This window comes from Drosophila navojoa, chromosome X (genome assembly GCF_054131105.1).
Source record: "Drosophila navojoa isolate 15081-1374.11 chromosome X, UAZ_NAV_1.0, whole genome shotgun sequence".
NCBI classification, from domain to species: Eukaryota; Metazoa; Arthropoda; class Insecta; order Diptera; family Drosophilidae; genus Drosophila; species Drosophila navojoa.
Window position 1 is genome coordinate 13,785,184 of NC_142895.1, and position 13,915 is coordinate 13,799,098.

General features: G+C 45.6%; 4 protein-coding genes and 7 non-coding genes across 11 annotated transcripts; 1 reads left to right on the forward strand and 10 right to left on the reverse strand.

Annotated features, from left to right (window-relative positions):
• Positions 1–83: 83 nt before the first annotated feature.
• On the reverse strand, positions 84–4,000 carry mei-218 (meiotic 218). The gene is made up of 7 exons (XM_089264872.1): positions 3,729–4,000; positions 3,454–3,657; positions 2,321–3,362; positions 1,924–2,253; positions 989–1,842; positions 697–929; positions 84–625 (listed from the first exon to the last, which is right to left on the reverse strand). The coding sequence occupies exons 2-7, from the start codon at positions 3,564–3,566 to the stop codon at positions 303–305; spliced, it is 2,895 nt and encodes a 964-aa protein (XP_089120998.1). The 5' UTR covers positions 3,567–3,657; positions 3,729–4,000; the 3' UTR covers positions 84–302.
• A 1,249-nt stretch (positions 4,001–5,249) lies between these two features.
• Positions 5,250–9,178, reverse strand: RpS5a (ribosomal protein S5a). The gene is made up of 5 exons (XM_030387917.2): positions 9,002–9,178; positions 8,125–8,524; positions 6,708–6,824; positions 6,388–6,486; positions 5,250–5,530 (listed from the first exon to the last, which is right to left on the reverse strand). The coding sequence occupies exons 2-5, from the start codon at positions 8,521–8,523 to the stop codon at positions 5,462–5,464; spliced, it is 684 nt and encodes a 227-aa protein (XP_030243777.1). The 5' UTR covers position 8,524; positions 9,002–9,178; the 3' UTR covers positions 5,250–5,461.
• LOC115564062 (small nucleolar RNA psi28S-1192) lies at positions 5,608–5,752 on the reverse strand. The gene has a single exon (XR_003980524.2). It is a non-coding gene; the product is annotated as a small nucleolar RNA psi28S-1192 (small nucleolar RNA).
• LOC149090626 (small nucleolar RNA psi28S-1192) lies at positions 5,795–5,940 on the reverse strand. Its single transcript, XR_016197586.1, has one exon. It is a non-coding gene; the product is annotated as a small nucleolar RNA psi28S-1192 (small nucleolar RNA).
• On the reverse strand, positions 5,983–6,128 carry LOC115564066 (small nucleolar RNA psi28S-1192). The gene has a single exon (XR_003980528.1). It is a non-coding gene; the product is annotated as a small nucleolar RNA psi28S-1192 (small nucleolar RNA).
• Positions 6,544–6,685, reverse strand: LOC115564065 (small nucleolar RNA psi28S-2876). Its single transcript, XR_003980527.1, has one exon. It is a non-coding gene; the product is annotated as a small nucleolar RNA psi28S-2876 (small nucleolar RNA).
• On the reverse strand, positions 7,083–7,237 carry LOC115564061 (small nucleolar RNA psi18S-1854). The gene has a single exon (XR_003980523.1). It is a non-coding gene; the product is annotated as a small nucleolar RNA psi18S-1854 (small nucleolar RNA).
• On the reverse strand, positions 7,663–7,817 carry LOC115564063 (small nucleolar RNA psi18S-1854). Its single transcript, XR_003980525.1, has one exon. It is a non-coding gene; the product is annotated as a small nucleolar RNA psi18S-1854 (small nucleolar RNA).
• LOC115564064 (small nucleolar RNA psi18S-1854) lies at positions 8,575–8,730 on the reverse strand. Its single transcript, XR_003980526.1, has one exon. It is a non-coding gene; the product is annotated as a small nucleolar RNA psi18S-1854 (small nucleolar RNA).
• A 269-nt stretch (positions 9,179–9,447) lies between the features above and the next one.
• Gga (ADP-ribosylation factor-binding protein Gga) lies at positions 9,448–12,250 on the forward strand. Its single transcript, XM_030387907.2, has 5 exons — positions 9,448–9,633; positions 9,716–9,876; positions 10,023–10,617; positions 10,693–11,711; positions 11,776–12,250. Exons 1-5 carry the CDS (start codon positions 9,597–9,599, stop codon positions 11,986–11,988), a joined length of 2,025 nt encoding a protein of 674 aa, XP_030243767.1. The 5' UTR covers positions 9,448–9,596; the 3' UTR covers positions 11,989–12,250.
• Lst8 (MTOR associated protein, LST8) lies at positions 12,156–13,731 on the reverse strand. The gene is made up of 2 exons (XM_030387915.2): positions 13,491–13,731; positions 12,156–13,416 (listed from the first exon to the last, which is right to left on the reverse strand). The coding sequence occupies exons 1-2, from the start codon at positions 13,605–13,607 to the stop codon at positions 12,586–12,588; spliced, it is 948 nt and encodes a 315-aa protein (XP_030243775.1). The 5' UTR covers positions 13,608–13,731; the 3' UTR covers positions 12,156–12,585.
• Positions 13,732–13,915: the final 184 nt, after the last annotated feature.

Genomic DNA, 13,915 nt, shown 5'->3' on the forward strand with positions numbered 1-13,915 from the left:
CCTTTTTATTTGATTGATATAATGTAATTAACACTAGATAACTTGGTAACAAATACATATGTATATAGTAATGGATGTCTAGCTGAAGAATCCAAAATGAAGTATTTGAATCGCTTTAAATACTGCACAGATATCATCGTTTGTTTATTCACTAATTGATATATACATATATATTTACATATACATATACATATATATATATATACATACATTACATATATACACATATATATATCTACATATATACATAAGAGCTTAGGTATAAATATAAGCTGCGCAGAATTTGTTGATTTTATATATTCCTAGGAGCTATCAAGACGTTGACGCTTCGGCTGTGCTTTATCGTCATCGCCGCCATCGTTCATATTGTCCTCGTAGCGATCCAAATATTGATATAGCCAGCGCGCAAACTCATTCATGTAGGGATCCACGCGTGAGATTACCTTCAAGTTGACAACGGCAGGCGGCGGAAAATCGCCGACGCCAAAGATGCTGCGCACAAAGTTCTCGCTATGGAAGATGGCAACGGCCACGTCGGCTTCAAGCACATCCAGTCGCATGGACAGCTTGGCAATCGACTCAGCGAATTGCTTTAGCACAATATATGTCTTGCTGCTGAAGGCAGCTGTAGGAGTAAAAGAGACGGAGCAAGAGCATGAGTGACATGAATTGAAATGAAATGGCAGATGCGCTCACTTGGCTGCTCGATGCGAGAGACAACGTAGTATTTTTGTAGCAATTGCTCGGCCTCCACTGTGAACGTAACCTGACGCTGATGGAGAAAGGTGAGCATTGTTCTTATATCATCTTTGGGTATATTAAATGCATCATGTATTTCCTCTGGCATATCGCTCTGGTGCTGATTCAGCACAAAGTCCCACAGGGTATTGCTCTCCTGATCCCCCATGTGCACGGGCAGGCCAAAGATGCTGCAAAGGAATGAGGAAATATATATCTGATTTATATGCAGATAGTTTCAGGTACTCACGGACAAAGCTTGGCAAACGCTGTCGCTTGGTTGGCTGCATTCTCCGGCTGCCAATACGTCCATATGGCCGCTTCGAGCGGCTGCTCGCTCTGCAGCTGCGGCACCGGCACGCTGCCGTTCTCTATGCACTTCTCCAGCTCCTCGCTTTGGGCGCGCGTCAAACAATTCCAGTCACCGGCATAGTAGACGCCCTGCTGGGCCAGCAGCAATGGGCTGGCCATCACCCATTTGTGGCGCAACGACAGGGCTGAATGCTGTACTGGCTCTTGGCACCCCTCGTGGGGCCCAATGAAACGGGGCGCCAGTTGCCCGACTTGGTGCAGCATCAGGTTGGCCATATAGCTGTCGCTGCAAATGACACACAGTGAAATGGGCGGACGCATCTCGTCCGGCTCCAGGCTGGCCAGGCTGCACAGCAGAGCCATTTTCAGATAGACATAGCATTCCATGGGCACAAACTCCTGGGACAGCTGCGCACTCAGCGCATAGACAAAGGCATAGTCCGAGTATTTGGCGCAGATTAGGCTATACAGCTTCTTGATGCTCGGCGGCATGAAATTCAAATCGATCTCGATATTGCGACGCTGTGGGCTGTCAGATTTCACAAATATTAGGTGACGTGGTCCGCGATTCCTCTCGTTTGTCGCTTTATCGGCAGCCAGCTTCGGGCTCAAGTCAATATTAGTTGGTTCAAGGAATAGAAACGCCTCCGTTTGCTGAGAAGCCGGATCCATGTCCAAGAGCGGACGGCTGTGCAGCATATTATCAGAAGCGTCGTTGGGGCCATCTACGGTTCTCACCGAAGCGCTGCTGAGGGTGTTGGTGCTTCCACTGCGGCTGCTGCGACTGCGATTGTGGCTGCTGTTGCCGGTCGTCCGGATGCCCGCGCTGGGGAGGCTGCTGTTGCCGGTCGTCCCGATGCCCGTGCTGGGGAGGCCGCTGATGCCGTCCGTCCCGATACCCGTGCTGGGGAGGCTGCTGAGCCGAAAAACCGACTGGTTGTCATAGTTGGAGTTGTGCTGCATTGGCGGCAGCGGCTGGACTCTTGAGCCTCTGGCAATCACTGGTGCGCTGCTCGCCTCTGAGTAGCTGGAGGACAGAGTATATGTGGCTCTCGGTGCTTGGCTGCTGCCGGTTAATTGTGATTGTAATTGCAATTGCGGTTCTGGCTGGAGCGGCGACAGGCCCTCGAATGGCAGCGAGACCAGCTCGAACAGGGCATCGGGCTTGAGTGTGCGATGGAAGCGCTGACGACGACGACGCTCCTGCCAGTTTGAAAAAATTAAGGGAATTATGGATATATCAAGAAGAAATCTATGACTCTTTGCTTACGCTAATCCTTGAGTTCTTGATGACCACTGGGTTTGGATTGGGACAAAATTCGTTGGCGTTCCAATTCAGTGTGCTGTGTGCTGCGATGCCTTCCAGCGGCAATTGGGATTCCGGTGGCATTGAGTTGTCGGCCAGCGCCTGCTCCAGCTCCTGCATAAAGGACACATCATCGTCAACTGGTGCGTTCTCTGTGCCGGGACTGGACGGCGACAGCAGCTCCTCAGGCAGTTGCGCCGGCAGGCCACGATGTTCGCGACTGGAGCTCTGAGCTGACGTTCCTTGCTCGCGTTGCATGCGCCGCTCCTTGCGACGCATTTGGCGACTGGTTGGCTGCGCACTTTGTGGCTCGTTGATCGGCACTGCAACTCTGGCGTCATCACCAGACATGGAGCGGATCTCTGGTGCGGTGGGCACAACGTTGCCCACTGGCAGCGAAACAGACACATTTGGGGGGCATGGTGCTGATTGTGTAACTGGTGATTTTTGTTCAGGCCGCGCAACGGTTGGACTGGGACTGGGCATGGCACTGGGAATGGGACTTGGACTGGGACTGGCCACAGGCGTTGGCGGCTTATTCACTTTCTGGACTGGTGACTGCTCCTGTGAGGCAGCTGCCGGGGCGCTCTTGCAACCCGATTGCGTGAAGCCAGAGGTGCGATATGGTGTTTGCAATTGCTGCGATTTCACGAAAGGCTGCTGCACAGACTTGAGCCATTTGTTAACCACCTGTTGCTTGTCGAACGATTTGCCTGAGGACGACTGCTGCACCTGAACGCCGCCGGAAATGCGCTGGCTATTGTCCTGGGCCGGAGCCACTGGCTGTAAGGCTGGGCGCGACTCTGCTGGCTCAATGAACGGAGCTTGAACTGGCTTAGGCTTTGGCTTTTGCTTTCTGCGCACGGCGCCCACAGCGGGGAAGTCCTCATCGGTTGCGATAAAGTTAACATTTTGATTGACGGTCGCCTTGCTCAACTTTTCTTGCTGTGGGTCAGCGGATGATGTGGCTTGTGAGCTTTTATAAAAGCTAACGATGGGACTGACACTTGAAGTAGAGAGAGAGAGAGAGAGTGAGAGAGAGAAACCACAAATGAACCATGATGCAATTCAACTAAATAACTAATGTGGCTACTAACACAGCAGATCTTAAGCTTGTTGGTTGCGAAGGGTTTGGCTGAGCGCTGTCGGCGCGCAAGAAGTCAATCAGCTGCACAGGCTGATAACGATTTAAGTTCTTTTTAGATGGCATGCCTCGAATTGATAAGTGCTAGCTGTGCCGCAGTAGTAGCCCGTGACCAGGTAATTGGCGCCCAACTTCAAATCACAATCGTACGTATGAGCTGGCAGGAGAGATTAGAGATGCATTATAGTGAAGGCATCTTCCATAGGTATGCCCCTGGCTATAGCTTACCACGCACACGCACAAGAATCGGCCGGAAAATGCGATTAACAGTTCGAGGAGTCTGCGCACAGGCGCTCGGTAGGATGGCCAGCAAACGGTAATTCTCTGTTACGCGCAGCTTTTGGTATTCACTCATAGGACGCGAGCAGTTTGGGCACAACGGCGCTGGATATACAAAATGGGAAAATAAATAAAATATATTTAAAATTTACAATCGTAGAATAAACTAGAGATTATCTTAAATAAATCGGAGACGTAGAGAGACTGAAGGCCTAAAAAAGTTTGACATTTGCTGACATATATATCGTGTCGTTTCACTCACAGCAAACGCCTACTTTGATTGACATCCGGACTACGACGGATTTTGTAGCTACCGAATTCGTTTACTCACCGTCGGTGGAGCTGGTTTGAATGGCATTCCTCATACAACCACTGGAGCAGTACCAAATCGACTGCAGTCTAGATTTTTTTTTACAACGAAATTCAAGAACAAACAACAAAAATATATGTATATCAATTAATATCTGACGAATTTCAATCCAATAGCCAAGTCATGATAATATATGGCTATAAATCTTTCACTTACACCAATATCTCCGGCAGTGTATATGCGGACAAGATGCCGTCCACCAGGGCCAAGCCCAGCGGGTACAACCACTGGGAAGGATCAAACAGTAGATTCTGCTGTAGTGGCAAATCCAGCAGACGCCACTGCGTGTGCAGCTGAGCAATATCGATTGCCTTGAGGGAACTTTCGTTGGAGTTTGCGTTGGATTTAAGCAAGTCGCGCACCTGTCCGTACACCGAGTACTTGACCGCCTCTGCAAACTGCAGAGGCTCTTCGACGGCCAGGTGCAGCAGCTGCGGTGCGCAATTCACTAGCTCAGCGTAGTGGAAATCTAGGCGCAGCACAAGCGGCGCTAATGCCTCCTCTGGCTTGCGCGTGCGCCTATAGTTGCACAGGAAGCTGTTCACAGTACCTTCAATCAATTTTCCGAGATGCGTAGCACGACAAAATTTTTGCACTAATGTTTGGTCGTGAAATCTATTTACATATGTGGTTGGTTGGATTAGCAATCCCAATTGTAACCATAAATCCAGCAATACTTACTGACTATGGCGTTCGCCCGAACTATTCTCGATTGCAGTATTATTAAGTGAACTTGTACCTGGTGCAGTTTGTTGAGTTTGAATTACAGTATTCACATTGAACATTTTACCAAACCAGCGCTTTGTCAAATGACAGATTCAAATTCGCAATATGACGACGCCATCTGGCAGCCCTGTCAAGCTGCCATTTTCCAGGGCTGTACAGACAGCTTTCAAGAGTGATCGATATCGTTATCGAACATCGCAAATTTGATGTGGCCAACTGCTTTAGCACCAAGCACAAATCGCTGAAACCGGCGAACGTAAAAAACGGCTCCCTTTCAGCTTGCGACATATTTGTGTTGATGTACGTACAAAATTAAATAAAATTTATTTATACTGATAAATTCTATAGCTATTAAAAAAAAGCATTGTGTCCTATTATTATTTTTACACAGATTTATTTAATGAAGAATTCATGTGTATCTTTAGCTCCTGGCCACCCCACCTGTTTATTCAATGCACGCTTAAAGTTGATCAAAACGCTTCTGTGTTTACATACAAATTTACATCAAACGTAAAGTATCAAGTTTTAATCGAACATTAAACAAACGGTATTTGTTATTTGTATATGTATGTGTTGTTGTTTCTCCTTAACGGTTAGACTTGGCAACACGCTCCAATTCATCTTTCTTCTTGATGGCGTACGAGTTGGATGAGCCCTGTAATCGAGAAACAAAATAGATTAGTTCAGATATCATAAATATTGCACCTAGAGCTCCTAAACATTAGCTTAATAAGTTGTTCTTCTACGTTTCTCGTGTGCATTGAGCTGGGTGCTGCCACAAGCACAAGGATAATAGAAGACATAACATTGATCTTGTCCAAAAGCGAGTCTCCAACAGTATCCAAATGACCTGATGCAGAATTAGACTGGACGTAGTGCATGTATATATACGGTTATTTATGTTTGCATTAGATTAATTAGTTGTTCTTCTACGTTTCTCGTGTGCATTGAGCTGGGTTGCTGCCACAAGCACAAGGATAATAGAAGACATAACATTGATCTTGTCCAAAAGCGAGTCTCCAACAGTATCCAAATGACCTGATGCAGAATTAGACTGGACGTAGTGCATGTATATATACGGTTATTTATGTTTGCATTAGATTAATTAGTTGTTCTTCTACGTTTCTCGTGTGCATTGAGCTGGGTTGCTGCCACAAGCACAAGGATAATAGAAGACATAACATTGATCTTGTCCAAAAGCGAGTCTCCAACAGTATCCAAATGACCTGATGCAGAATTAGACTGGACGTAGTGTATGCAAATATATATGTATATTGATCTGATGCAGAAGTAGATTGGAACTATGAAGGAATAAATATATATATTTATGCAGATAATTGATTGTTGGCTGCTCCTCAATGAGCAGCAACTGCCCGAGCAGTTCGAAGTCTTCTATAAGCAAGGCGACATTTGGCCATACAATGCGCGACATTACAGTAGACGCACTTACACATAGTTAGCTTATATCTATGGATATACATATGTATATTCAGGTATAGCTATATAGTTTACCTTAGCGGCATTGATGAGCTCATCGGCCAAGCACTCCGCAATGGTCTTGATGTTCCTGAAGGCAGCCTCACGAGCACCAGTGCACAGCAGCCAGATAGCCTATAATTGATAGAAATTATTATTATTACAACATTCGCAATTTAATAAAAACTAGAGTTAAATGTCTCTTCGGTTCATACGCCAAATGTTGGCTAATTACACATTGTGACGCTACGGATGGATAGATGTTTATTATAGCCAACGTTATAAGCACGCAGTCTCTGTGCTCGAACTGTGCGCCATCGTTGCTGGCCAAAAAGTTAGCCAAGAAATGCACCCACCTGGTTGACACGACGCAAGGGCGACACATCCACAGCCTGGCGACGGACGGTACCGGCACGGCCAATACGTGTGGAGTCCTCACGAGGTCCCGAGTTGATGATGGCGCTCACCAAGATCTGCAGGATATAAATGAATATATACATTAAAAACGGTAAAGGACATTAAGACTATAAATGAATTGTCTAAATTTCTATTGTAGTTTTAAGTTCCAAGAGAGCAAGAAGAGATTACAAATCTTCAGGCACTAGGATATTAAAACCTTCTATTTAATATTAGTCCATTCAAAAGATAATGCTCAGAGCAGCATGGATTATAAGCTGACTAGCATTGAGTTGGACTACGGCACGAGTATTTTATATGGATGTATATATGGTAAGTTTCTAATGTTGATTTTGACTTTATTAAGGAATGCATCTTTAAGCCAATGCCCTTAAGAGGAATAGTTAACCATGGGGTTCAATGTAGTCCAATTGAATACCACACCAGCGTGCGAATCACTAATGCGGTTTTAGTTGTGGACATAAGCCATTCTCTGATTGATAAAGTAATATTAACAAAAATGTGATTTTAAGTTCCAAGAGAGCGGGAAGAGAGTCGAATCTTCAAGCACTAGGATATTAAAACCTTTTATTTAATATCAGTCCAATCGAGTTTAGATGCGCAGTGCAGTGGAAAATAATACTTGCATGGCATTGAGGTGGACTAACTGTTAACTGGATTTGGGCTCCTTGAGTATAGATGTCGATTTAAGTTCCAAGAGAGCAAGAAGAGGTTTCAAATCTTCGGGCACTAGGATATTAAAACGTCAAAGTCTAATATCAGTCCAATTAAATTAGATGCTTAGCACAGCTTGGCATATAAACTAGCTAGCATAGAGTTGGACTAAACGACAAATACATAGGATACTACGTATGCTATCATCCCATCTTGTGCTAAGTAGAAATGTTTCATATAGAGTTTCTAATGTTGATTTTGACTTTATTAAGGTATGCATCTTTAAGCCAATGCCCTTAAGAGGAATAGTTAACCATGGGGTTCAATGTAGTCCAATTGAATACCACACCAGCGTGCGAATCACTAATGCGGTTTTAGTTGTGGACATAGCCAATCTCTGATAGAATGTAATGAATGTAACAACGCACAAGCAGATGGCGGTGCATTCTAGCGAACTAAATAATGCAGTTCTACATATATAGCCAAAATACTCGTTTGTTTTTATAGTTTTCATTTGTAGTTTCAAGTTCCAAGAGAGTAAGAAGAGTTGCGCTTCAGACACTAGGATATTGAAACATTTTGGTCTCCGTGCGCATTCTACCTGTAGCCCGCGTGGTTAGTTTTCGCATGGCTCAGTTTAGCATGGCACGGGTTGTGCCATGGTGCTTGGATTAAATCATTTGCCGTGAAATCTATGCTTACCTGCAGTGGGTTCTCGCCAGTGAGCAAGTGGATGATCTCGAAAGAGTGCTTGACAATGCGGCAGGCCATGAGCTTCTTGCCGTTGTTGCGGCCCTTCATCATCAGAGAGCAGGTCAGACGCTCAACAATGGGGCACTGTGCCTTGCGGAAACGCTTGGCGGCATAACGACCAGCCGAATGGGGCAGATAGCGTGCGAACTTCTCCTTCACTGAGATGTAATCCTGCAGCGAGATATCGTTGACGGTCACATCATCGCAAGACCAGCGACCGAACAGTTTGATTTCGGGCAGCTCCGTGGTGGCGACAACATTTGTGTCGAGCACAGCTTCGGCGACATCCGTTTCCAATGGCGCCGGCTCCTCGAAAGTCTCGACAACGTTTTCAGCTACTTCGGCCATGCTGCAAACCAAAATCCAAACAATATTATTCGCTTTCAGTATATTAAATTTACTTAAGTGTTGTTGATTTTCGACTTTATTAAGGTAAATATCTTCAAGGCGATAACCTCAAGAGGAATAGTATATTATGGCGTCTAATATTGTCCCGCTGAATACCGTAACAATCTTGGTTTCACTGCTACGGTTTTCGCTGTGGACGTATTATATTAAATTTTATATTTCCTGCATTTAAATGCAAACACGTGTGAAGACGGCACTGAGCGCTCGTTACACAGACACAGGCACGCACACAAACAAAAAAAAAAAAAAGCACCGTTTTTAACCTCATTGTGCGTGGCCAAACGAAACCAACAAGTTATTATCATTTGCACAATGCATTTCACACAGTTTTTGAGTGCAGCCGATTACCGCTTTGTTTAGAATCCATTTGCTTAAAATTTTATTTACATTTACATTTATTTTAACAAAAAAATCTTACATTTTTCACGGAAGAAATCGGTGTACGATGTATGCGCAAAGGCGTACGCCTGAAAAAGAACATGTTGCGGCAGTGTGCGTCAATGCCACAAAAAGTGATTTCCGGCTGGAGCCCAGGGTTGTGTTTTAGATGCAGGGCTGCAATGAACTTTCAAAACAATGAACAATCGAATATAAAAATCTAGTCGTTTTTGTTGATTTCGAAAAAAACTAAAACGGGCTTTCAGAAAACAGTACATTTAACGTCATTGCATTGTGCTTGTATAAATTGTACAATTTATTATGTTGATTTTGATTATTGTTATCATATTGTTAACATTGATTTCTTACTAAAATTCAAGTCAATTTTATAAATATTTATTTTAAGCTTACGAGTGTTATCTCTACTGTTATCCACTTAAAAGTCAATAGCTGCGCACTAAATCCGATATCCTATATATGAGCAGCTATCGATATTTTGGTCGACTCACGGCACAGCTCTAATGATAATAGAAGCAACTACAACAATATGATTGTTGTTCAAATCCGAAAAACATACGTTCCTTAAATATTATTCACGGCTATTTTAAACCCTAAAGACAGCATTTAATGTAAAGATGACAACTGACGAGAGTATTATGACAGAGATGTTGGGTGAGTTTCGTTTGCAAACTGCAGCTAATCTCGTTTTTATTGCTTTCAATAAAGTCCCTCATTTCCACAACCGCAAATGCAGATCGTGCAACGAATCCAACAAAAGATCGTGTCGATGAACTCGGCGTACAAATGTTTTGCATTGTTGTGCGCAGCAATAGTCAACTGGTGCACAAGGCTCAGTCCATGATTGTTGCTAAGGTGCATTCGAGCAATATAAAGGAGGCGACGCGAGCAATTGCGGTAAGTCTGACGCCTCACAACCCAAACACACTCATGCATGCACACCCACACACACACACACTCTTAAAAGAATTTTGCGGTTTTCGATTATGGCAAACATTTTTTAACTCTTTTTCTTTTCCATGGAAATAAAACTTGATATTTAGCTGTTGGAGGAATGCATGACACAGTGCGGCGATGTGTTCCAGGAGGAGGCGGCGAAATTTCGTTTTCTAAATGAGCTAATCCGGTTGGTGTCCAAGAAATACGATGGAGCTGAGACGCCGCTTGTGGTGAAGCAGCGGATCATGGAATGCTTGCTGCTGTGGACGACCGAGTTTCCGCAACGCCAAAAGATCCGTGATGCATACGAAATGCTGCGCAAGGAGGGCGAAATCGATCACGGCCAAACGGCCGCTGCGTTGGCCAAACGTGAGAGCGTGCTCAGCACCATTGATGAGGCCATGTTTGTCAAGCTGATCAAGAGCAAGGATCCGGAGAACTTGAAGCGTGCCAATCTCTTGGTGCAATATCGCATAGCGCAGGAGGCGCGTCGCAACGATCTGCTGGCACAACATCGGCTAGTTCTGGTCGAGGTGCAAGAGACGATGCAGCTGCTCAATCAAATGCTAGACAGCTACAATCCCGACGATTGTGATGTCAATGAGACCATACACGAGCTCTACCGAAACTGCAAGAAGCATAAGCCCATCTTTCAGCATTTGCCCGAGCTGTTGGGCGACACGGATACACAGCTAATAGGCAAGTCTAGGCAGTGTACATTGATAGTATGTGATGCATATATAAATTCATAATTTCCATTTTGGCCATTCGCAGAAGACACGCTGGTGACCAATGAGGCCTTGGTGGCGACTATGGCACGCTTCAAGCAGCTGGTGTCGTCTCCAGCCAAGAGTGCAGCTTCGGCTACGACTCTGGCCAATCAACCTGCAGCTACTACTGCCACAGCTAGTGCCTCTAAAGCAGCAGGAGCAGCAGCAACGACAGCACCTCACGCCAGCAATGCAACATTGATCAACGAACTTTTAGGTGACCTGCTGCTGGATGGTGCAGAGCCCGTCGTGGCCAGCGCACCCATTCCAACTACCACTCCAAAAAAGACTAATGTTCTGGAGGATCTCAGTGAAATCTTCAGCAGCGCCCTGGCCGAAAGCGCAACCAAAAAGGAGCAGCAGCAAGAACCATTTCAGCTGGCTGGCAACGGCGAGCTGCTCTCCCCGCAGGTGCTCAGCTCAACAAAAAGCGACAATAATGGTGCTACGGCCAATGGCAGTGGCGCTGCTGGGGATGCGGAGGCGGATGTCAAGCAGGTTGGGGCTCTGCGCAAAATGCCCGAAATCGATATGCTGAGCGAAAAGCTATTTGAGCAGATACTGCCATCACAGGAGCGCATGAGCACTTTTAAGCGTGAACCAGAGAAATTAACGCTCAACGATTTGGCGCGCGAGCGCATTCAAGTGAAGCCAGCAGAGAAGCCAACGCCAGAGGCTGTTGATGATGTGCCATTGCTGAGTGCTACACCGAGGCCGTCACAGCCACAGACACAGCCTATGGCCCAACCTCAAGTGGAACTACAGCCCGTAAAAGAGGTGATTGTGGAGGCGCCGCCAGCTGCTATAAAGCAAGTGAAGCACCTTAGCGAGATCAGCGTTGAGCTGGACAATATTCAGGGCATTGGGGAGGAGCGCGTTATGCTGGACGATGACGATTTGCAGCTGTGCCTCAATATTACGGACGAGCGGCCCAGTAGCAATGTGTCCGTAATTGTGATATCGGCCCAAAACAAGAGCCGCCAGCCCGTCAAAGACTTTCAATTCGAGGCGAGCGTTAAAAAGGTGGGTCGATTATCGATTACCAGAGCCAATGTCCATCTCATCCTCTGCCCTTGTCTACTTGCAGCCCTGTAAGGTGCGCTTGTTGCCGCCCACGGGCACCGTAATGCCCGGACACAAACCGTTCCGGCCTTCGCCCCCCATCAACCAAGTGATGCTGCTGCTGAATCCCACCGGCAAGCCGGTGGATGTTACCTGCATTGTGGGCTACAGGCTAGGCGACGATCCAGATCCCATCAAGGAGTCAATTGTCGCCCAAGGCATTCCCTATGTGGAGTAAACATGTCAATTGAATTGAATTGCGTATCGTTTCGTTTTGGCATCACGTTTGTTTGTTTTTTGTATTATCCTTTTGTTTGGGCTCCGACGATCCCCAGTCATAATGTATTCCTCTGTCGTATCCGATTGATAATTGCGTTCTAATCAACTTTTAAATTATTTACTGTATTTATATGTACTTATATTGATTGTATGCCTATAAGGATTTTTATTAAATTGCATTTCCTCATATATATAATATATACATATACATATATATATATTTGCAGATTATATATAAAAAAAATGTATGAAAATCGTCGCTACAAAAGCAAAAACGCATTTTAGAGGTAGAACTCGATTCAGTTCTGGGTTTTCTTCTTTTTTGTTTGTTGTCCTTTGTCCTTTCAAATGTCGCCTCGGACCCGGCTGCCTCCAAAAAGATTCACGCTCAAGCATCATCTTTCATATCGCATTCTGAAACCATTCAGAATCGGTTCTTTGCTGTTCCTATTCCATATTATCCAAGCATCCGTCCCAGCGCGGACAATGCGAGTGGCTGCTTTGTATACCTATTTGTCTATTTGTTTACAGCTAGAACTAACGCTATGCTTATAAGTTAGTCGGCCACAATTTCGTCCTTGAAGGACAGAGCCGTAATTGCCTTGGTGTGGCCCGTGTAGTCGCGCACGCAGTTCTTCGTTTGTAGCTTCCATAGCCGAGCAATGCCATCGGAGGAGGCTGTGAATAGCCATTTGGAATCGGCGCTGAATGCAGCATCCCAGATCCAAAAGTTTTTAATAGAGAGCTCGTGCAACTTGCTGAAATTATCTGTCTGCCAAATGCAGGCGGTGCCATCGCCCGATGTTGTGACCAGGAGACTTGAGTCGGGACTGAACTTGCAGCGAAGTATGGAACGGCTGTGTGCTTGGATTTTCTTTTTTGGACTCATTGTGCTCAAATTCTGGCCGGGACTGCTTCTCAGCTCCCAGATGTAGCAGTTGCCCTTGTTGTTGGCCGCGGCCATATAATGGCCATTTGGCGAAATGGCCACGTCCTGTATTGAGGCATCCACCTCGGGCACCAGCTGCTCATGCACCTCTGACTTCACATCCCACAGATAGACGCCGCCATTCTGTGAGCCCATTGCAATTTCCACTTGATTCGGATGCAGACAGGCGGCATTCACGGGCGCCTGGCAATCGAACACCCGGGAACAGTGAGGCGGCGCTGACATCATGTCCCAGATGCGTACACGATGATCCTCGCCAGCAGTGAACATCCAGTTGCCATCCTCCTGAAAACCCAGCCGTGTGACATTCTTTTGTACACCATCAAAATTTATGACCGGCGCCGTGCAATTGGATTCCAAGTCATATAAACGTATACACTGATAGCCACACGCGGCCAGGCGCGTCTTATCTGGCGTACGGTCTAGCGCATTAACTTGCTGTTGATGAGTATAGCAAAATATATTTGATATATGATCAAATGCGAGGCTCCGTTTTCAGCAGTCTCACTCACCGATGTCTCTACAAAGCGCATGGTTTTAATGCAGTTGCCGGTGTGCGCCTGCCACACTTTGATGGTATGGTCGTAGCCGCCTGTGGCCAGTATTAGCTGGTCTTCCGTCGCTTCCATTGCAGTACACTTCGGTTGTTATTGTTTGCTTAAATTTATCATTGCAATTGCCTAGCTTTAAAATTTATTAAAATATTTGGATATTCTTACTAGAACTGCAAACTTTCGATAACATCTATCGGAGCTAGCTATCATTGGATTAACAGAACTACTCCTCAATTAACAGAATGCCTCCACAGTCATTTAACAGTTTTAAATATGCCGTGTTTTGTTAACACTGAACGTTGCTTACGTTAAATACGCTACAGTGGAGCGCTACATTTTTAAATCTTTTCAATACGTCATAAAGTAATCATTCCAAATATATT

What these genes read in the sequence shown, in the direction of transcription:
- RpS5a (XM_030387917.2), bottom strand. Translation starts at nt 8,523, where the DNA reads ATGGCCGAAGTAGCTGAAAACGTTGTCGAGACTTTCGAGGAGCCGGCG. An exon ending in CCTTGCGTCGTGTCAACCAG is followed by an intron (nt 6,487 to 6,707) that starts GTGGGTGCATTT and finishes TATCAATTATAG; the next exon opens with GCTATCTGGCTGCTGTGCAC. An exon ending in AGCTCATCAATGCCGCTAAG is followed by an intron (nt 5,531 to 6,387) that starts GTAAACTATATA and finishes TCTCGATTACAG; the next exon opens with GGCTCATCCAACTCGTACGC.
- mei-218 (XM_089264872.1), bottom strand. Translation starts at nt 3,566, where the DNA reads ATGCCATCTAAAAAGAACTTAAATCGTTATCAGCCTGTGCAGCTGATT. An exon ending in ACAAGCTTAAGATCTGCTGT is followed by an intron (nt 3,363 to 3,453) that starts GTTAGTAGCCAC and finishes CTCTACTTCAAG; the next exon opens with TGTCAGTCCCATCGTTAGCT. An exon ending in GGACGGACGGCATCAGCGGC is followed by an intron (nt 1,843 to 1,923) that starts CTCCCCAGCACG and finishes AACAGCAGCCAC; the next exon opens with AATCGCAGTCGCAGCAGCCG.
- Lst8 (XM_030387915.2), bottom strand. Translation starts at nt 13,607, where the DNA reads ATGGAAGCGACGGAAGACCAGCTAATACTGGCCACAGGCGGCTACGAC. An exon ending in TGCGCTTTGTAGAGACATCG is followed by an intron (nt 13,417 to 13,490) that starts GTGAGTGAGACT and finishes ACTCATCAACAG; the next exon opens with CAAGTTAATGCGCTAGACCG.
- Gga (XM_030387907.2), top strand. Translation starts at nt 9,597, where the DNA reads ATGACAACTGACGAGAGTATTATGACAGAGATGTTGG. An exon ending in TATTATGACAGAGATGTTGG is followed by an intron (nt 9,634 to 9,715) that starts GTGAGTTTCGTT and finishes CCGCAAATGCAG; the next exon opens with ATCGTGCAACGAATCCAACA. An exon ending in AGGCGACGCGAGCAATTGCG is followed by an intron (nt 9,877 to 10,022) that starts GTAAGTCTGACG and finishes CTTGATATTTAG; the next exon opens with CTGTTGGAGGAATGCATGAC.